The following is a 21,855-nucleotide window of genomic DNA, read 5'->3' as shown; positions in this document are numbered from 1 at the left end:
ATACCTTTCCTTAGTTATTCTTACTTCCTGACTAATAATTTAAAAAAAAGGAAAATACATCAAAAACTTTCTCACAAACATTTTGGGATTAATTTGAAATGTCATCGTTTTACTTGTTTTGCCATTTACTCTGAAGGTGGAACTGATTTCTAAGGTTTCATGAGTTCAGGGTGCCTTCCAGTCGAATTGGAACCTATTTAAGGTTCAGTAGTTGTTGCCTGACTACATCATCAACCCCATAATATTTTTAACACCTCCAGTAGCAGAACGTTGATCTATCCATTGGCTGGAACAGAAATGCGTCTGGAGGAACCAATTAGCTAAAAAGGATCTCTGTAAATTTTCCAGCTTTGCTTATCTCTAAAGTCCTAATGGGCCAGCAGAAGACAAAATATTCAGTACTCTGTCCCTCCTTCACCTTCCCACCAAACTCTTGTCTACCAATGAAAATCTCTGCGATCTCCAGCCTTGCCTTTCAGCTGATCTTGTTCAGGCCTCCTCTATCTCCAGCATGCCTTCAGCCTTCCTGCTCCTGCTCTGACAGATGAGCAATGCTTTTGGGAGCTCCTGGGTGGCAGCTTTCTGCTGCTAAATTCTTATCCCAATGCACCAGTAAGCCTGTCAGTCTGTTTGACTGTTGGAAATACCACATATATTTCTTTAAATGAGACATGAAGATTAGGAAGATCTCCTGACCCCTGGATTTGCCAGGCTCCCTATTATCTGTTGATGCCCAAGTGATACTTAACTATGTGATCCCAGCCAAATGAAATTCCTGCAGGAATTGAGAGATTACTGTTTAATAATCTCCGTAGCTCTGGGGAACCAAGATTAATTATTGAATCTTTACCAGCACACACATTAAAATGCAATAACCCAGCACTAAAATAAAATGAGATCTATGTAGAGGCTGCTTTCAACCAGAAGCCTGCACAGAGGTGGGTCACCAGAAACATGATACACCCAGCTATCAATAATCAGGATAATAATGGGTATGTATATGTAAACATCTGCAAAATGTGTGTTTAATGTGCCCTGCCTAAGTAATCAAACTTAAATTCATGCAGACACCCCTAACTAGAACCCTACCTGACTGGTGACTATGTATATTTCCTCTTTTACTGAAGAGTTGATGGGATTATTGACCTTTCATGAAAATATCATTGTTCAGCAGGATATTGAGCTGAGCCATTTGCCATCCAATGCACAAGCTGCACTCAACCCATGCACCAATCTCATAGCTGCACTTCTCTGCTGCGGCACACACAGGACAGGGCCATGCTGGGGGCTTCAACTCTGTGGCTGTCAGATTAACCAGGCCTCGAGTGGTGAAAACTGAGGTCCTGCCCCCAGCTCACTGTGATCAAAGGATCTTTCATTGTTTTCTCCGAGGCAGTTAAGAACAATTGATTAAAATAATAAAAATAATTAACAACAAAAAGGTAATAAATTTAATCAAAAACTCATTACATTACTGTAATGAACAACATAAATATTCAGTGAACAAAGATGGATATACCAAAAGCAGATTAAATTTACAATTTTAATGAAGGCCAGCACAGGGACCACTCTCTCCATGACTCCCTTCCCACCAAATTCTCCGGTTATCTGGAATTTTCCCCTGCACAGCTCCGTCCCTCACCACCAGCCAGGGAACTAAAGAGATAAGATAAGATTTCTTTATTAGTCACATGCACATCAAAACACACAGTGAAATGCATCTTTTATGTAGAGTGTTCTGGGGGCAGCCTGCAAGTGTCACCATGCTTCCGGCGCTAACATAGCATGCCCACAACTTCCTAACCCGTACATCTTTGGAATGTGGGAGGAAACTGGAGCACCCGGAGGAAACCCACGCAGACACAGGGAGAACGTACAAACTCCTTACAGACAGTGGTCGGAATTGAACCCAGATTGCTGGCACTGTAAAATGTTATGCTAATGGCTACACTACTGTGCCTGCTCTTCCAGGTGAGGCAGAGATTCAGGTGCACCGTCTCCAACCAGGCCTATTGCATTCGGTGCTTGCAATGTTGCCTCCTCTACACTGGCAAGACCAAGAGTAGAATAGGTGCAGTTTTACAGAGCACCTGCACTCTGCTCACAATGACCTTCCTGAGTTTTCAGTTGCACCTCATTCCAACTCTCCTTCTCGTTTCCGCACTGGCCTGTCCATCCTTGGCCTTCTCCACTGCCACATTGAGGCCAAATGCAAACTAGAACAGCACTTTATTTTCCACTTGGGTGGTCTAGTGTGGTATGAACATCGAATTTTCCATTTTCAGGTAACCCACATCCTTTGTTTTCCTTTCCCATTCTCACCAGTCCTCTCAGCATCTCTCTCCCTTTGTGCACTTTTTCCATCCCTTTCCCCTCATTACCTGGAGTTCTCCCCTCCCCCATCTGGTTCCATCTGCCTATCACCCCTCCCTTATCTGGCTCCAGCTATTATCTACCAGCCTCTACCTCTACCCTTCCCTACCTGGCTCCAACTGCACATTATGAACCCCATCATCTGGTTCCACTTATCTCCCACCAGCCTCTGTCTCACCCCCCCCCCCCCCACTTCTATATACTGGCTCTCTTCCCTTGACATTCTCCGTCCTGTTGCAGGGTCTCAACCCGAAATGTCGACCATCCATTTGCATTCACAGATTGCTGCTTGACCCGCTAAGTTCTCTCAGCAGTTTATTTTTTGCTCCAGATGCCAGCAACAGCAGACTCTTGTGTCTCTGGCAGGATAACTGCTTTCTCGGGGCTGCATCCGTGCAAAGAAGTGGAAGCTGAAGACAAACTGGCCAGCAGGGGGCAGATCAGGGGCAGTCTGTAAGGAAGGACATACTGCCTATACGTTTGACTTAAGTTTGCATGTGCAGTGCCTGCTTTATCTTAATCAAGAAAAATCAGAGGTTGGAGCTTAATTACACTCTGCCAGTTTGTGGCTTTCTAAAGCAGATACTACTTCACGAATAGCACGTGTGTTAATTCGACTGTCTCCCAGATTTCATCTCAACGGATTCCAATCAGAAGTAACCTCTCCCATGTCTGGCAGTGGGCTTTTTATCCATTTATATTAAACACCACTTTATTTCTTTCAGGACGATGTCAGACCCAGCCTGTCGAGACAGGTAAGGGTACAAGTTTTTATCTTATCAGCTTGATGGTTTTTAAAATTTCAGTGAAACATAAATAAGTCATGTGACTATGTAAATCATGACCCAACTTCAGATGCTTCATTTAAAGCTCAGAAGAAAATGCCATTACAGTACAATATTGGTGACTGAAATGTCTTGATGTTCACCCTTTTAAGAAATATTATTATAATTCTATTCTATATACGTGTAAATAAATAATTTTTCTAATCATTTAATAATATCCCCAGTTATTTAATTCCTTAATGGTGCTTTTCATTACCAGTTACATCAGGTTCTGTCAAACGAAAAGTAAAAATATGTAGAACAGGACATGCAAAATCACCAAACCAAGTGAAGTGCTGCTTAATCTGATTTTTTTTGTTTGATAAATGCTGTACATGCATAATGTATTAATTTTAATAATATCATTTAGACCTGATTAAGTCAATCTCTTTCCATTATTTAACTCAGAGCTTGGCATTGAATGGCTAACATAAGTAGCATATTCCATTTTTATGTTTCTACAGCACAATGTATAAACAACCATCTAAGTTACTGTACTGGTGTGTCTTACTCAAAGATTATGTTTCCCAACCTAATTGGTCAAACGTCACGATCAGAAGCTGAATTAAGTCCAGAGTATGTCCTTATTAGTGTCTTGGACAACTTGCTGAATGGAGAATGCACTTTCGACCTCAAGTTGCTGGGCTGTTCCATCATAGCGCCACGATGTGAAAACAATGTGATTCTGAAACCTTGCAGACGTTCTTGCGAAGCACTTAAAAAAGACTGTCAGCATACATTTAAAATGATAAAAATGGCATGGCCATATTTCATGGACTGCGACCGGTTCTTTGTAAGTGAGGAAGAAGGTTGCTATGATCCTATAGGAAAATACACAGGTGGGTATATTTTCATTAAGACAGGACAAATAATTGTGAAATAGCATTTGTTTCCAGCTTCCACACAACATTTTACAAAGCTGAACTAAAAACAGAAAATTCTACAAATGCTCAGCAGGTCAGACAGCATCAGAACAGGCATGTGTTGTGCAAATGTGACATGTAAAAGATAGATCTGATCCCTTAAAGAAATGTTGACTTTGAATGGAAATGCATGCCTAAATACATTGATTCAGCCATCTGTCATTTATCTCCCCCAATTTTCATTTATATTAACAACAATCAAAATGCTGTAGTTATCGCAAACACTATCTAGTCTGATAAACAATTTATACATTTTCACTCTGCATTGGATATTCTCTCAGATTCAGCAGTATCAGCAGTCACTCCTGGTCATGAGCACATTGTAACTGCTCAATGCTATTTATGTGACAGCCTGATCCCGTAATGTGTCAATGAATTCCCTTGTTAAATGTATTGTGCTATTGCATGCCTGACCACTTCGTGCATCAGTGCTACCAAGTAAGATCAAGCCAAATGTGAATCTCCAAACTACTTTATTCTATAATTAAAAACTGTTCACATCTAAATATTCACTTTTGAGCTTCTCTGGTCTTGAAAACTTCCTCTTTCTGTCTTGTATGTAACTGAGCTGGAATATTGTTGCCCTGCTTTTTGGTCAGTAGTGGAAGCTAGCTGGCTTGAATTTGAGCCAATCTTTGTTTAGGATTGGCTGGTCAAGTTGCCAATGAAACCATCTCACATTTCTTCCAGCTGAAAGGTCTGAAGGCATTTCAAGTTCATCTCAACTAGTGTGGAGCTACAGGTGGGACAATGCCAGATCAGACATTACTGTAAGGTTCTCCAGATTTTTTGATTTGAACAAAATCAGGAGCAGATTTTTTCTCGCTAAATTCATGTGTAATATTGAACAGTACCTAAAGGAAAATAAAGCAAGGGTGATATAGTGGAACACATCTAATTCACCGTACATTTAAGAACTATTTGTTTAATCTGTCAAAATTACACAGGTATATGTGCTTGGAGTATAAACCACAGCCATTTTTTTGACAGATGCAAGTTTGACAGAGGTGCCTGATGTGCTACTTACCGCACTAGAATTCAGACACCACAGTTACTTGGAGATGACAAAGCTGCTGAAACAGACTGTATCCGTATGTGCAGAGATATCAACTTTGTACAGTATCGGCCGTAGTTATGAAGGCAAAGACCTTCATGTAATTGAATTCTCAGATAATCCTGGGGAGCATGAAATACGTAAGTAACTCATTTGTTCATCTTGCCAATTCTCTTCTCACTCTTTATTCTCAGTATCTTTGTTGGAGCAATTTTAATCAAACCTGACAAAAGGTCAAGAACATATTGCTGCTCTTATTTAGCCCTGATGGATTTTATTAAATTGTACCTGAGTGTCTAGCATTTGTGTCCTGAACCCAGTGCCTGGTGTTAACAGTAGTGCTGAAACAGTGCAACATTTAAATAACTCCTGTCTGGTACCCACTTGTATTCACAACAAGGGAGGCTGTGGAATAGAAATTAGAAACATCAGGCTACAGCCAAGAACTTATGAAAACAGTCCTGGACAGTCAGTGCATGAAGGACTTTGCAGGAGATCAGGGCTCCAGCAGGATCAGAGGGATGGCCAGAGATGGGTAGGTGCAACAAGTCTCTGGTATGGGCAGCTCTACTGCTTCCTGCCAACAAGAAGTTTTCAAGGCATGTATCTAACCTGACTTAAATCAGCTATGAGCAGCTGACAGTGGGACCTCCCCCTCTCATTGAGTTAACTTATGCAACTTCTGAATATTGGCCTGACCCTCCACATATATTTTGAATGAGGCTGTCAAGGGCTACACTTGGGAGGAAGTAATAATTTAATGGCCTATAAAATGATATTTTAGAACCTGAATGTAGAATTTTTAAAACCCTTATTCCATTCTTGCAGGATGGGGAGCTGAAAATCAGCGTGTGTAAATTTTACATGAAATAATTTAGGCTCCATATAAAATTAAATTATTTAGATCACTTTGGTCAAAATTAACCTACCTGTCAGGAAGGAAACTGATAGAGTCAGATCATGTCATGTGTTTTAAGAAAGGGCCTGATTTTACTTTTCTTTGACTTCTGGTACCAACAGGAGTCCAGACAGATCCTGTCATTTTCTGTCATGAAATTAGTTCAAAAAACCCCTTTCATTGACAAAAGAAATCTAAACAACCTTATAAGTGGTGTATTAACCAGATATCTCATTTTATTTTTCAGTTGAGCCAGAATTTAAATACATTGCAAATATGCATGGCAATGAAGCATTGGGAAGAGAGCTGCTGATTTATCTCGCACAATATTTGTGCTCTGAGTATTTAAGTGGAAACCAAAGGATTCAGAGTTTAATCAATAACACCAGAATCCATCTTTTTCCTTCTATGAATCCTGATGGCTATGAAATAGCATCTGAAGAGGTATTGCTTTCATTTTTTTTTCTTTTTGAGCTCCTAGTAACAAATACCAACAGATTTCTTGTGTAATTGCTCACAATAAATCAATCATATCATGTGAGGCAGATTGCATTATTTTCATGTAAGCTAACCTGTATGGTAAGACTACAAAAACTAACTGAAGATGTCAGCTGCCGGACCAATCCTGCTCCTGCCCTATTAAATTTAATTCTTTTTGCCTTGAATTAATTCCTCCCTGTCCCCCATCATCACCTCACACCAACTCCCTCTATTAATCTATTACATGCTCACTTATGTCTGGATCATTTGTGATTTCACCTTCCACTATCTAACACATTCTGCTTTTCCAGCCCTAGCCATCTCCTCTTCCCTCTGGATATATAGTCTCACTACATATTCTACCCTCCTCAGACGACCTGCAGCCTTTGAATGACTTTCTCAAGCAACAACCCAATGGGTCCCTACCTTCCCACCTCTCTGAACCCACTCCGAATGTAAAGAATACAAGAACTCCCTGTGCCTGTCTATTTGTAGCACGTATTGATTCCTTTTTATTAGAGGCCAATGATTTATGGTTTCTTTTTGTTTTTATGTGAATTCTGCCTCAAATATTCACAACACAATTACCCCCTTTCCCTCGCTTCCCAGACTTGCATCTATTTTCTTTGATGCAGAACTTTACAATGTCGACTAAAATATAACTCTACCCACTCCCAAAACTACTTGGATATATGCTTCTAAATGACTCCATTATCTTTGTCCTACTATCTGTGTTTCAGCTGCTTATTGAATCTCCTTTTAATGCCAAAGATTTTGAAATGTTCTCCTTTTAACTTAGTCAATAACTCTCTTTCAACATTGGACACAAAACTCTTGACTCCCTTTGCTCTTCGCTTTCCAAGTAAGTAATTTGTTCTTCCACTACTCCTGTTATCAGATATCATTCTCGTTGCATGATTAATTAGGGCTCATAGCAATTCATCCAGGTGAGAGAGAAGTTGCTGCTTGGTGCTTCCATGTGGTCCCTTCTACTCCACCCTGAGCACATTCAGTTATTTGTCCACTTTATCTAATGTCTCTGCTTTGTTCACATCTGTAATCCCCAAATCCCTGCCACTTGTTACTTTTATTCTCACTGTTTTACCAAAGTTCAAGATAAAAACAAGAAACAGCAACTTTTCTGTCAATTAGTCTGGCTAGTGATGTTAACTTTGGTCGGATAAATCCTTCAAAACATCATCTGAAAATGTTTAAACAAGATGAAAAAGATATTTTTTTAAAAAACTCCCTAGAAATACCCCTTAAAAAGGCCCATAAGGAGTGGCCCAGTGGTGCAGCTAATAGACGCTGTCTCACAGCTCTGGGTGACTGTGTTCAACTCTGATCTCCAGTGCTATATCCGTGGAGTTTGCACGTTCCCCCCGTGACCAGGTAGAATTAATGTAAATTGATGGTCAGTGTGGACTCTACGATTTTGTTCCTGGGTCAAGCATGGGAATCTCCAGATGATTAATATTTTAATTTCTGGAAGCCTTGGACAATCCTGGGTGCTTGGCAATCTGTCCCTACTACTATTATTAATAACATCCAGTTTAACTAAAGATACTATTTTCTCTTGGCAGTGACTGCTGGTAAAGTGGCGAAATGGGATGGGTGTGTTGTCCAAAAGCACAGAGGGAGGGTGAGATAGAGTTGGAGAAAGAATTGTGTTGATGCTTGGATGACAATCCTCCATGAAAGTACAATGCTGACTTCGTACACCGCACCTTTGGAAATTACCAGCTTTTTTTTTCTCTCAGGCTCCTGAGCCAATGAATGGTTCACCAGTTTTTCATGCTTCTGCTGCCATATACCTCATCACCTACAATTACAGCAAAGTGCAAGCTTTGCCAATTGCAATATTATTTAACCATCTCCTTCATTTGATGATTTGCTTTACTGGCTGTTCTGCTTTGTTCCTTGTGCAAATATTTCTTTTACTGCATCTTCTTTACTACATCTTCATTATTCAACCTGTAATAATCCCCAATGTTGTCAAAACACCCACACTCAATGCAGTTACTCTGATATATTTGCTGTTATCATTTACTGTTTCAACATATTATTGCAAGTTAGCAGCTTACTTCACATATTAGAAAATGTGTAGAACATAATTAGGAGTTTTTGACAAAGCAAATGCCATTCACAAACAAAATCAGGCAAACCAGATGAAATAATATGATTCAAAGATTGTATTTGAAAGTTTTGGAACCTTTGTACTTTCAATAATGTTTGACAATTTATATCTATATTGAGTTTACATTCATGTGCACTCATTCCGGCTCCACTCTTTCAATGTTGAGCGCCTGCCCCTGTACATGCAAAAATGAGTAGTGATATAAAATTCCCTTGCAGAGCACAATGTATGCCACTTAATGGAATATAATCTGATTCATTTGTATATGCTCATTTGGCTCAGTGGTATCAATAAGCATGCATTGCTCATTTTGACTTCACTTGTGTGACAGTGAATGGCACAGGTATGGCAAACTGAAGCAGTACTCAGAGCTATAGCAACAGGCCTCGCCAGAGTGAGTGTGGGTGCATGTGCAGTAGGCGCAAGTGTGTAGTGGGAGCAGCTGCACCTGGCCACCTACTTTCAGAGAGCTGCTTGCTGTGTGTTTTCATAGTCATTCATCGGTCTTGGTGTCACACCACTCAACCACACCCAGCCCACACTCTCCCCTCATGTAGGAGTCATAGAGCATAGCATAGTTAGAAGAACAGGCACTATTTTCTGCAGCAAACATAAGAAGTCGTAGAGGCTGTGTTGCCTGCCTGGTGCTGAGGATAAGGACATCTCTTCCAGGCTGGTGAAGAACTATGAATGAGAAGGGGAGGATCCAGTTGTTGTAGCCCACATAGACACTAATGACATAGGTGGGACTAGATAGAAGGTTCTGCTGAAGAAGAATGAACAACTTGGGGCAAAGTTGAAAAGCAGGACCCCAGGGATAATAATCTCCAGATCATTAACGGAACCACATGCAAATTGGAAGAGGATAAATAAGATGAGAGAAAAACATATGTGGCTTAAAGAAGTTATGGGAGAAGTAGAGACACAAGAGAGACTGCAGATGCTGGAAATCTGGAGCAACATGCACAAGATGCTGGAGGAACTCAGGATGTCAAGCAGCATCCGTGGAGGGAAATAAACAGTCGATGTTTCGGGCCTAGACCCTTCATCAGGACTGGAAAGATGCAGCCCACATAGACAGGACAACTACCACCTTGCAGCTTCTCACATCATTCCCACTTCCCCCCCCCCCTCCTCCACCTACCTACCTCCCCCTCTCACCTGGACACCTACCACCCGCCAGCTCATGCTTCTCCCCCTCCCGCCTTTCCCCACCCTCCACTTTCCACCTTACACCTGTTTATTCTAGCTTCTGCCCTCTTCCTTCATCAGTCCTGATGAAGGATCTCAACCCAAAACATCGACTGTTCATTTCCATCCATAGATGCTGCCTGACCTGCTGAGTTAGTTCTTCCAGCATTTTGCATGTATTGTTATGGGAAAAATAGGTTCTGATTTATTGGGCACTGAGTACTGAGGAAGGAGGGATCTGTTTCATTGGGGTGGACTTCATCTGAGGTTTGCTGGAAACAGCATCCTGGCCAATCATATACATTGGGCTGTAGATGGCTCTAAACTAATTTGGTAGGGGAGAGGGTTCTTGTGATGGGTAGTTTAACAAGTGAAAAGAAATAAGAGAGCAGTGGTAAAGGATACTGAAGGAGAAGATGAAAATCAAAGTGTTGCAGGAAGGATAATAAGAACATTAGAAATAGGAGCAGTAGTCGGCCATCTGGCCCATCGAGCCTGCTCCACCATTCATTAAGGTCATGGCTGATCTGGCCGTGGACTCAGCTCCACCTACCTGCCTTTTTCCCCATAACCCTTAATTCCCCTACTATGCAAAAATCTATCCACCTTTGTCTGAAATATATTTAACGAGTCCGTCTGTACTGCTTGCCTGGGCAGAAAATTCCACAGATTCGCAACTCTCTGGGAAAAGCAATTCCTTCTCATTTCCATCCTAAGTCTAGTCCCCCGAATCTTGAGGCCACGTCCCCAAGTTCTAGTCTCACCTAGCAGTGGAAACAACTTTCCTGCCTCTATTTTGTCTATTCCTTTCATAATTTTATCTGTTTCTATAAGATCCCCTCTCATTCTTCTGAATTCCAGTGAATACAGTCCGAGGTGACTCAATTTCTCCTCATAGGCTAATTCCCTCACCTTGGAATCAACCTGGTAAACGTCCTCTGCACAGCCTCCAAAGCCAGTATATCTTGTCTCAAGCAAGGAGACCAGAACTGCACGCAGTACTCCAGGTGCAGCCTCACCAGTACCCTGTACAGTTGCAGCATCACCTCCCTGCTCTTAAATTCAATCCCTCCAACAATGAAGGCCAACATTCCATTTGCCTTCTTGATAACCTGCAAAGCAACCTTCTGCAATTCATGCACCAGCATCCCCAAGTCCCTCTGCACAACAGAATGCTGCAGTCTTTCACCATTTAAATAATAATCTGATCTTCTATTTTTCCTTCCAAAGTGGATGACCTTATGTTTACCAACTTTGTACTCCATCTGCCAGACCCTTGCCCATTCAGTTAACCTATCTATATCTCTCTGCATCCTCTGCATGATTTGCTTTTCCACTCAATTCTTGGACCTCTTTTGGAACAGGTGTGACCTGTACAAAAAGGACGGGTTGCACTTGAATCCCAGGGGGACCAATATCCTGGTGGGGAGGTTTGCTAAGGCTACTGGGGAGAATTTAAACAGGAATTGTTGGGGGGTGGGAATCGAACAGAAGGGTCTGGGGAAGAGGCTATTGGCTCTCAAACAGAGAAAGCTTGTAGACAGTGCAAGGGAGGATAGGCAGGTGATAGAGAAGGAACGGGCTCAGACCAATGGTTTAAGATGTGCCTATTTTAAAGCAAGGAGTATTGTGAACAAAGTGGATCAGTACTTGGAGCTATGATGTGGTGGCCATTACAGAGACTTAAATGGCTCAGGGACAGGAATGGTTACTTCAAGTGCCGGGTTTTAGATGTTTCAGAAAGGACAGGGAGGGAGGAAAAAGAGGTGCGGGGCATGGCACTGTTGATCAGAGATAGTGTCACGACTGCAGAAAAGGTGGATGTCATAGAGGGATTGTCTATGGAGTCTCTGTGGGCGGAGGTTAGGAACGGGAAGGTGTCAATAACTTTACTGGGTGTTTTTTATAGGCCGCCCAATAGTAACAGAGATATCAAGGAGCAGGTAGGGAAACAGATCCTGGAAAGGTGTGATAATAACAGAGTTGTCGTGATGGGAGATTTTAATTTTCCAAATGTCGATTGGCATCTCCCTAGAGCAAGAGGTTTAGATGAGGTGGAGTTTGTTAAGTGTGTTCGGGAAGGTTTCTTGACACAATATGTAGATGAGCCTACAAGAAAAGAGACTGTACTTGACTGGTATTGGGAAATGAACCTGGTCAGGTGTCAAATCTCTCAGTGGGAGAGCATTTTGGAGATAGTGATCATAATTCTATCTCCTTTACAATAACATTGGAGAGAGATAGGAACAGACAAGTTAGAAAAGCGTTTAATTGGAGTAAGGGGAATTATGAGGCTTTCAGGCAGGAAATTGGAAGCTTAAATTGGGAACAGATGTTCTCAGGGAAAAGTATGGAAGAAATGCGGCAAACGTTCAGGTGATATTTACGTGGTGTTCTGCATAGGTACGTTCCAATGAGACAGGGAAGTTATGATAGGGTACAGGAACCGTGGTGTACAAAAGCTGTAATAAATCTAGTCAAGAAGAAAAGAAAAGCTTACAAAAGGTTCAGAGAACTAGGTAATGTTAGAGATCTGAAAGATTATAAGGCTAACAGGAAGGAACTCAAGAAGGAAATTAGGAGAGCTAGAAGGGGCCATGAGAAGGCCCTGGTGGGCAGGATTAAGGAAAACCCCAAGGCATTCTACAAGTATGTGAAAAGCAAGAGGATAAGATGTGAAAGAATAGGACCTATCAAGTGTAACAGTGGGAAAGTGTATATGGATTCAGAGGAAATAGCAGAGGTATTTAATGAATATTTTACTTCAGTATTCACTATGGAAAAGGATCTTGATGATTGTAGTGATGACCTGCAGCAGACTGAAAAGCTTGAGCATGTGGATATTAAGAAAGAGGATGTGCTGGAGCTTTTGGAAAGCATCAAGTTGGATAAGTCGCCGGGACCAGATGATGTTCTCCAGGCTACTGTGGGAGGTGAGGGAGGAGATCGCTGAGCCTCTGGCGATGATCTTTGCACCATTAATGGGGACAAGAGAGGTTCCAGAGGATTGGAGGGTTGCGAATGTTGTTCCTTTATTCAAGAAAAGGAGTAGAGATAGCCCAGGAAATTATAGACCAGTGAGTCTTACTTCAGTGGTTGGTAAGCTGATGGAGAAGATCCTGAGAGGCAGGATCTATAAACATTTGGAGAGGTATAATATGATTAGAAGTAGTCAGCATGGCTTTGTCAAGGGCACGTCCTGCCTTGTGAGCCTGATTGAATTTTTTGAGGATGTGACTAAACACATTGATGAAGGAAGTGCAGTAGATGTAGTGTATATGGATTTCAGCAAGGCATTTGATAATGTACCCCATGCAAGGCTTATTGAGAAAGTAAGGAGGCATGGGATCCAAAGGAACATTGCTTTGTGGATCCAGAACTGGCTTGCCCACAGAAGGCAAAGTGTGGTTATTGATGGATCATATTCTGCATGGAGGTCTGTGAACAGTGGTGTGCCTCAGGGATCTGTTCTGGGACCCTTACTCTTCATGATTTTTATAAATGACCTGGATGAGGAAGTGGAGGGATGGGTTAGTAAGTTTGATGATGACACAAATGTTGGAGGTGTTGTGAATAGTGTGGAGGGCTGTAAGAGGTTACAGCGGGACATAGATAGGATGCAAAGCTGGGCTGAGAATTGGCAGATGGAGTTCAACCCAGATAAGTGTGAAGTGGTTCATTTTGGTAGGTCAAATGTGATGGCAGAATATAGTATTAATGGTAAAACTTTTGGCACTGTGGAGGATCAGAGAGATCTTGGGGTCCGAGTCCATAGGACGCTCAAAGCAGCTACACAGGTTGACTCTGTGGTTAAGAAGGCATATGGTGTATTGTCCTTCATCAATCGTGGAATTGAATTTAGGAGCCAAGAGGTAATGTTGCAACTATATAGGACCCTGGTCAGACCCCACTTGGAGTACTGTGCTCAGTTCTGGTCGCCTCACTACAGGAAGGATATGGAAGCCATAGAGAGGGTGCAAAGGAAATTTACAAAGATGTTGCCTGGATTGGGGAGCATGCATTATGAAAGCAGGTTGAGTGAACGCAGTCTTTTCTCCTTGGAGTGACGGAGGATGAGAGGTGACCTGATAGATGATGATGATAAGATGATGAGAAGCACTGATCATGTGGATAGTCAGAGGCTTTTTCCCAGGGCTGAAATGGTTGCCACAAGAGGGCACAGGTTTAAGGTACTGGGGAGTAGGTACAGAGGAGATGTCAGCGGTAAGTTTTTTACTCAGAGAGTGGTGAATGCGTGGAATGGGCTGCCGGCAACGGTGGTGGAGGCAGATACAATAGGGTCTTTTAAGAGACTTTTGGATAGGTACATGGACCTTAGAGAAATAGAGGGCTGTGGGTAACCCTAGTAATTTCTAAGGTAGGGACATGTTCGGCACAACTTTGTGGGCCGAAGGGCCTGACTTGTGCTGTAGGTTTTCTATGTTCTATGTTCTAATTTAGTGTCATCAGCAAACTTAGATACACTACACTCAGTCCCCTCTTCCAAATCGTTAATGTATATCGTGAACAGTTGCAGACCCAGTACCGACCCCTGCAGCACCCTGCTCGCCACTGATTGCCAACCAGAGAAACACCCATTTATCCCAACCCTCCGCCTTCTGGTTAACCAATCCTCTATCCATACCAATACATTACCTCCAACTTCATGCATCCTTACCTTATGGATAAGTCTTTTATGCAACCCCTTATCGAACGCCTTCCGGAAATCCAAGTATACAACATCCACCTGTTCCCCTCTATCCACTGCGCTCAATATATCCTCAAAGAGCTCCAGTAAGTTTGTCACAGGACCTGCCCTTCCTGAATCCATGCTGTGTCCTGTGTCTGGCTGATGGAACCACTTCTATCCGGATGTCTCACTTTTTCTTCCTTAATGATAGCTTCAAAAATATAAAGCAAAAGGTGTATGGCAGAAAGTAACTCTGGAGTAAGTACAAATCGTAAAAAGTCAAAGCTTAAGGCTCTGTATCTGAATGAAGATAGCATTTGCAACAAGGTAGATGAATTAACAGCACAAATACAGTAGAAACAAAGGAGTACGATATAGCAGCTTTTATAGAGAGGTGGTTGCAGGATGAGCAGGACTGGGAGTTCAATATTCCAGGTTATTCATGAGTATGAGGAATCCAAGTTTGCTGATGACACAAAAATAAGTGGGAGGGCATGTTGCATTGAGGATATTTGGACTCTGTAACTGGCTACGGATAGGTTGAATGAGTGGGCAAAACTTGGCAAATAGAGTTTAATGCAGGAAAGTGTGAAGTTGTGCTGTTGGTAAGAGGAATCTAAAGGCTGACTGTTATCTAAAGGGGAAAAGATTGCAGATGAACAAAGAACAAAGGCATGAAGGTGTCAGAACATACAACAGTACAGCACAGAAATAGGCCTTTTGGCCCATGATGTTGTACCGAACTAATTAAACTAGTAATTAAATGCCTGACTAAACTAATCACTTCTGCCTACACAATGTCCATATCCCTGCTTTCTCTGCATATTCATGTGCCTACCTAAGAGCCTCTTAAACGCTTCTTTCATGTCTGCCTCCACCACCACACCAGGCAGTACATTCCAGACACTCACCAGTCTTTGTGTAAAAAAACTTGCTTCACACATCTCCTTTGGACTTTCCCCCTCACCCCATAAGTGCATGCCCTCTAACATTGGACATTTCAACTCTGGGAAAAAGATACTGACTGTCTACTCCATCTATGCCTCTCATAATTTTATAAACTTCTGTCAGGTTTCCCCTCAGCCTCCAGAGAAAACAACCCAAGTTTGTTCAACCTCTCCTTATAGCGCATGCCCTCTAATCCAGGCAGCACATCCAAAGCCTCCATATCCTTCCTATAATGGTGTGACCAGAATTGAATGCAATTCTCCAGATGCGGCATAACCAGAGCTTTATAAGGCTGCAACATAACTTCCTGACTCTTGAACTCTGTGTCTCAACTAATAAAGCCAAGCATGCCATATGCCTTCTTTACCACCCTATCAACCTGTGCAGCCACTTTCAGGGAGCTATGGACTTGGACCCCAAGATCTCTCTGTACATCAACGCTGTTAAGGATCTTGGCATTAGCTGTGTACTGTCCCTTTACGTTTGATCTCCCAAAGAGCAACACCCCTCAACTGGCTGGATTAAACTCCATCTACCATTTCTCTGCCCATATCTGCAACTGATCTATATCCTGCTGTATCCTTTGGCAATCTGGTGGGGGGTGGGGGGTGTTGTACATCGATTACAAAAAGTTAGCAGTTAGGTGTAGCAAGAGATTAGGAAGGCTAGTGGTATATTGGCATTATTTCAAAAAGGTTGTAGCTTTAGAAATAGGTAAGTATTCTTATGATTGCACAGGGTATTGTTGAGACCATACCTGGAATACTATGCAAAGTTATAGTCTCCTTATTTTAAGAAGAATGCACTGACAATGGAGGTAGTCCAAAGAGGTGTTTTATCAGGCACTTGAAGAGGCAAGTCATGGATAGTTACAGATCCAATGTAGACAAATGGGATTAGTGTAGGTAGGCAAAATAGTTGACACAGAATGGTGGGACTGAAGGCTTGTTTTGGAATTCTCCACTTTCCTCAATATTTCCCCACAATGGAGATGTGGTCAATGTTCAGGGATATTTTGCAGGATGTTAGGGATAAATTTGTCCTGGTGAGGCAGAGAAGGAATGGTAGGGTGAAGGAACCGTGGGTGACGAGAGAAGTGGAACAACTAGTTAGGAAGAAGAGGGTAGCATACTTAAGGTGTAAGCAGCAAGGATCGGACCGGGCTCGTGAGGAATATAAAGTAGCAAGGAGGGGACTTAAGAAGGGGCTGAGGAGAGCGAGAAGGGGATATGAAAAGGCTTTGGCAAGCAGGGTTAAGGAGAATCCCAAGGCTTTTTTCTTGTATGTAAAGAGCAGAAGGATGGCTAGGGTAAAGGTAGGACCGATTAAAGACAAAGGTGGGAGGATGTGCCTGGAAGCTGTGGAAGTGGGTGAGGTTCTCAATGAATACTTCTCTTCAGTATTCACCAAGGAGAGGGGTCTTGATGATGCTGAGAACAGTGTAGGTGAGGGTAATGTTCTGGAGTATGTAGATATTAAGAGAGAGGATGTGTTGGAGTTGTTAGAAAATATTAGGACAGATAAGTCCCCAGGGCCTGATGGAATATTCCCCAGGCTGCTTTGTGAGGTGAGGGAGGAGACTGCTGAACCGTTGGTTAGGATCTTTGAGTCCTCATTATCAACAGGGATGGTACCGGAGGACTGGAGGGTGGCGAATGTTGTCCCCTTGTTCGAAAAAGGTAGTAGGGATAGTCCAGGGAATTACAGACCGGTGAGCCTTACATCTGTGGTGGGTAAGCTGTTAGAAAGAATTCTAAGAAATAGGATCTATGATCATTCAGAGAATCATGGACAGCCAGCATGGTTTTGTGAAGGGAAGATCTTGCCTCACAAGCCTGATAGGGTTCTTTGAGGAGGTGACCAGGAAGATTGATGAGGGTATTGCAGTGGATGTGGTCTACATGGAATTTAGTAAGGTGTTTGACAAGGTTCCGCATGGTAGGCTTCTTCAGAAGGTCAGAGGCCAAGGGATCCAGGGAAGCTTGGCCGTGTGGATTCAAAATTGGCTAGCCTGTAGAAAGCAGAGGGTTGTGATGGTGGGAGTGCATTCAGATTGGAGGGCTGTGACTAGTGGTGTCCCGCAGGGATCAGTTCTGGGAACTCTGCTTTTTGTGATATTTATTAACGACTTAGGGGGTGGAAGGGTGGGTTAGCAAGTTTCCAGATGACACAAAGATCGGTGGTGTTGTGGATAGTGTGGAGGGCTGTAGAAGCTTGCAGAGGGATATTGATAGGATGCAGAGCTGGGCTGACAAGTGGCAGATGGAGTTCAATCCAGAGAAGTGTGAGGTGGTACACTTTGGAAGGAGAAACTCCAAGGCGGAGTACAAGGTAAATGGCAGGATTCTGGACAGTGTAGAGGAGCAGAGGGATTTAGGGGTTCCTATCCACAGATCACTGAAAGTCGCCTCGCTGGTGGATAGGGTAGTTAAGAAAGCTTATGGGATGTTAGCTTTCATAAGTCGTGGGATTGTGTTTAAGAGCCGCAAAGTGATGATGCAGCTTTACAAAACTCTGGTTAGGCCACACTTGGAGTACTGTGTCCAGTTCTGGTCACCTCATTATAGGAAGGATGTGGAGGCATTGGAAAGGGTGCAGAGGAGATTTACCAGGATGCTGCCTGGATTGGAGAGTATGGATTATGGGGAGAGATTAAAGGAGCTAGGGCTGTTCTCATTGGAGAGAAGGAGGATGAGGGGAGACATGATAGAGGTGTACAAGATATTAAGAGGAATAGATAGAGTGGACAGCCAGCGCCTCTTTCCCAGGGCGCCAATGCTCAAAACAAGAGGACATGGCTTTAAGGTATTGGGTGGGAAGTTCAATGGTGATGTCAGAGGGAGGTTTTTCACCCAGAGAGTGGTTGGTGCATGGAATGCGCTGCCTGAGGTGGTGGTGGAGGCTGATACATTGGACAAGTTCAAGAGATTGTTAGAGAAGCATATGGAGGAATTTAAGATAGAGGGATATGTGGGAGGAAGGGGTTAGATAGTCATAGGTGTGGTTTGAAGGGCAGCACAACATGGTGGGCCGAAGGGCCTGTATTGTGCCATATTGTTCTATGGTTCTATGGTTAATAATAGATAAGTATTTCCATCCTACTACCTCATGCATATCTGCTGAGTCTCTGATAATGAAATGCTGTCTGCTCAAGTAATTTTCTGAAAGTAAATAAGTTTAAATATTTATATTTTAATTTAGTACAAGGTGTTTTAAGCAGTCCCAACACTGTTCTGGATGTAGAAAATCAAGATGTAACAATATTTTTCCCAGTAAAATGAAAAACTGGAATTTTCCACATAATGAAATATCTCCCCAAAAAGTAGGAGAAATGCAGTCCATCTAATCAGCATTCCAGCAGTCTGCCCTCCAGTATCAGCATTGTGATGAAAGAGTCATCAATGGTACTATCAAGCAGTATTTAATTCTCAATAACATGCTCTTGGATACCTGATTTGGATTCAGTTCTTAACCAAATTGCAAATTTGATCCAAATGTCAACCAAAGTTCTGAATTCCAGAGGGGAGGTAAGAATGGCTGCCCTTAATATCATGACAGCATGGGACCAGTTGTTGCGTCAAGGAGTCCTGATGAAATTGAACTCAGTGAGAATCAATGAGAAAAGAATCCACTGGATAGAGTCATATACAGCGAAAGGTGGATGCTTATGCATGTTGTAGACTAATTTTCTTCATCTTGGGGGTGGGGGTGGGGGAGGGGGAAGAGACTTCTCAAGGTACTTGCAAAGGCATAACCATCCTCATCTGTTTTGCCAGTGATATCCTATGGACAGAAGTAGGATGTTCACTGAATGCTTAATGTTCAATTTCACTTGCAACTCCTAATTATAAAGCAGCCCATGCTTGCATGCTGTAACACCTGGGTGACATTCAGGGATAGCCTGTTAAGTGACAATTAAGATTCATTCTACAAAAGAAGCATTAATTATTAAGCAAAAATGAGTTTATCTATCCCCTCTTGACATTCAATGATATCACCATCACCTAATTCCTCACGATTAACACCTTGGTGTCATCATTGACCAGAAAATTAACTGGATAGTTAAATAAGCACTGTGCATATAAGAGCAGGTTGGAGGCTACTTATCCTGGAGTAAGTGAACCTCCCTCCTGATTTCTAAAGTCTATCTGCCAAATACAAAATACTTTCCACTTAACTGAAACCATGCTAACAATACTGAAGAAGCTCACCATTCCTATCCACCTTCTTGAACATTTATGCACACCATCACTGATACAACATGGCTACAGTCGTTACCATCTTGAAAATGTCCAGCAACACTTCACCAGCTGCTTTTCAATGACATCTGCCAAGCCTATGACCTCTAATACTTTGAAGAACAAGGATAGCAAATGCATAGGAATACAACAACCTTGCAAATGATTGGGAAATGCATTCCTTTTTGGTGCTGGGCTAAAATCTGGAACTTTCTCTGTAAATGCAGTGCAAGAGGATGGTTACTGTTCAGGGCTGCTGCTTGCCAGTATGTTCTTAAGGATATTTAAAGATAGGTATTAAATGCTGGCCTTGCCAGTAATGCCCACATTTTCTAAAAGATCCTGGCACCACTCATCATTGATGATTGAGAGTGGACTGCAGGGAAGAGCTTGGACAGAAGTGCAGTTAGTTTGAAGCACTAATCTTGAAAATATTTTTTAAATCCAAAATTGTTGATACCGTAAAAGGTTTTCTTTGAACTGGTGATTGAATCAGAATAGTGGTCAGAAATGCTAATTTTTGTATTTGATGTCAAGATGTTGTTCCAGGACTTCAAAGTAACTATCTATCAATCATTGTGTTTGTGTTGTATTGCATACTTTGTAATTTCTGCATTAGTTTATATTTCATTTTTGCTCTACATAAATACAATGCCTTATTATTTTTATGTTATGCTTGATACTTTGCCAGTGCAGAAGTGAATAAGCATAAAAGAAAGAATAATTACAAGATTACTCCAGTTAAAATAATTACTAATTCAATAGAGCACATAAGAATAAATTATAAAAAGATGTAGCTCTGATGGGGGGGGAGGGGTGGGTGTAATAAAATTGATTCACAGTAAATACTTTGAAACAACCCGTAAAGAAAATGGTACATTCTGAACAACTGAAATGGAGCCATAGAGCCACTGGGATTAAAAATGTTGGTGTAGTTAACACCACCACTGAGATGTGAACATCTAGATTGACCTAAAGGAAGTTTGGTGGGACAATTATATTTAAGCACAACTTTCTCTCTCTCTCCATTCATCAATTTCACCATTGTTTTTTTATGGATAATACAAAAATACATAAAAACAATGACACGTGATTTTGAAGGTATGATAATCCAAGAATCCGATAACAACTGACATGTATCCAGCATCCATAATGTAGAGATGCTGTCTCAAGACTAAGGCAATAAAGCATTTGTTAAGGGGTGTTGTTTTTTAAGATGAAGGATGGAATGGAATTTTGCATCATTGAGGGATGCGTTAATAATGGCTTTAATGGAGTAAAATATGATCTTACTAATGATTTGGCTGATGTAATTTACCATTGTAGGATGGAATAACCGACTTGATAAGGATATTAAACTGATAGAAGAGGATTTTCATTCCATTATGCATATCATTTGATTTTTCTTTTAATAATTATTTGGATTTGCTTTTATTTTATAGAAAATATAATGAACTGTAGCTGCCGTTGGCTTTAAACCTCTGGCAAAGTTCAGAGTTCCATCACCAGGGACAGGTGTCAAAGAGGATTTTTTTTCATGAAGAAATGAATGGGAATTTTATATTTAAATTAGGAGAATTAAGGACTGGAGAAAACATAGGCCAGGGAGAACTGCGTAATGATTGAGTAGGATTTAGCTTGGCTTGGATTGATGGCATCAGTGCTTTGTATGACCTGAAGTTTAAGAAGGATGGGGGAGAAAACTAGCAATCAGGAGAACACTTCAGTAAATAACATGGTTCAATGTATACCACAATTGATGAAATTCATTTATCACTACACCAAGGAAACATTTATGTATTTATTCTAATAATTCAGGGCCCTGGGTATAATGGATGGGCTACTGGACGGCCAAATCTTCAAAGCATCGACTTGAACAGAAATTTTCCAGATCTAACATCACAGTTTTATCGAGAAAGAAGAAAAAGGAGAGGTCGCATTGATCACATTCCAATTCCAAGGTCATACTGGAATGGTAAGGTATGAGCTGTTAACATATTGTAAAAAAATTAGACATGCTTAGCCTATTCTGTTGCATTTGATGATGAATTGGATTTTCATTCAGAGGACAAAATCAATGGTCCTTTTCCTAATATTTC

At 41.7% G+C, this 21,855-nt stretch overlaps 1 protein-coding gene across 1 annotated transcript in view; it reads left to right on the top strand.

Annotated features, from left to right (window-relative positions):
- cpz (carboxypeptidase Z) overlaps positions 1–21,855 on the top strand; it is a 49,629-nt gene that overhangs the window by 17,470 nt on the left and 10,304 nt on the right. Inside the window, exons 3-7 of the mRNA XM_052041300.1 lie at positions 3,099–3,128; positions 3,662–4,036; positions 5,111–5,314; positions 6,320–6,516; positions 21,575–21,736. Of these exons, the coding sequence (XP_051897260.1) occupies positions 3,099–3,128; positions 3,662–4,036; positions 5,111–5,314; positions 6,320–6,516; positions 21,575–21,736 (968 nt within the window). The remainder of the gene's footprint in view (positions 1–3,098; positions 3,129–3,661; positions 4,037–5,110; positions 5,315–6,319; positions 6,517–21,574; positions 21,737–21,855) is intronic.

Source organism: Pristis pectinata, chromosome 2 (assembly GCF_009764475.1).
Source record: "Pristis pectinata isolate sPriPec2 chromosome 2, sPriPec2.1.pri, whole genome shotgun sequence".
Taxonomy (NCBI): Eukaryota; Metazoa; Chordata; class Chondrichthyes; order Rhinopristiformes; family Pristidae; genus Pristis; species Pristis pectinata.
This window is presented reverse-complemented; position numbering and strand designations above follow the sequence as displayed.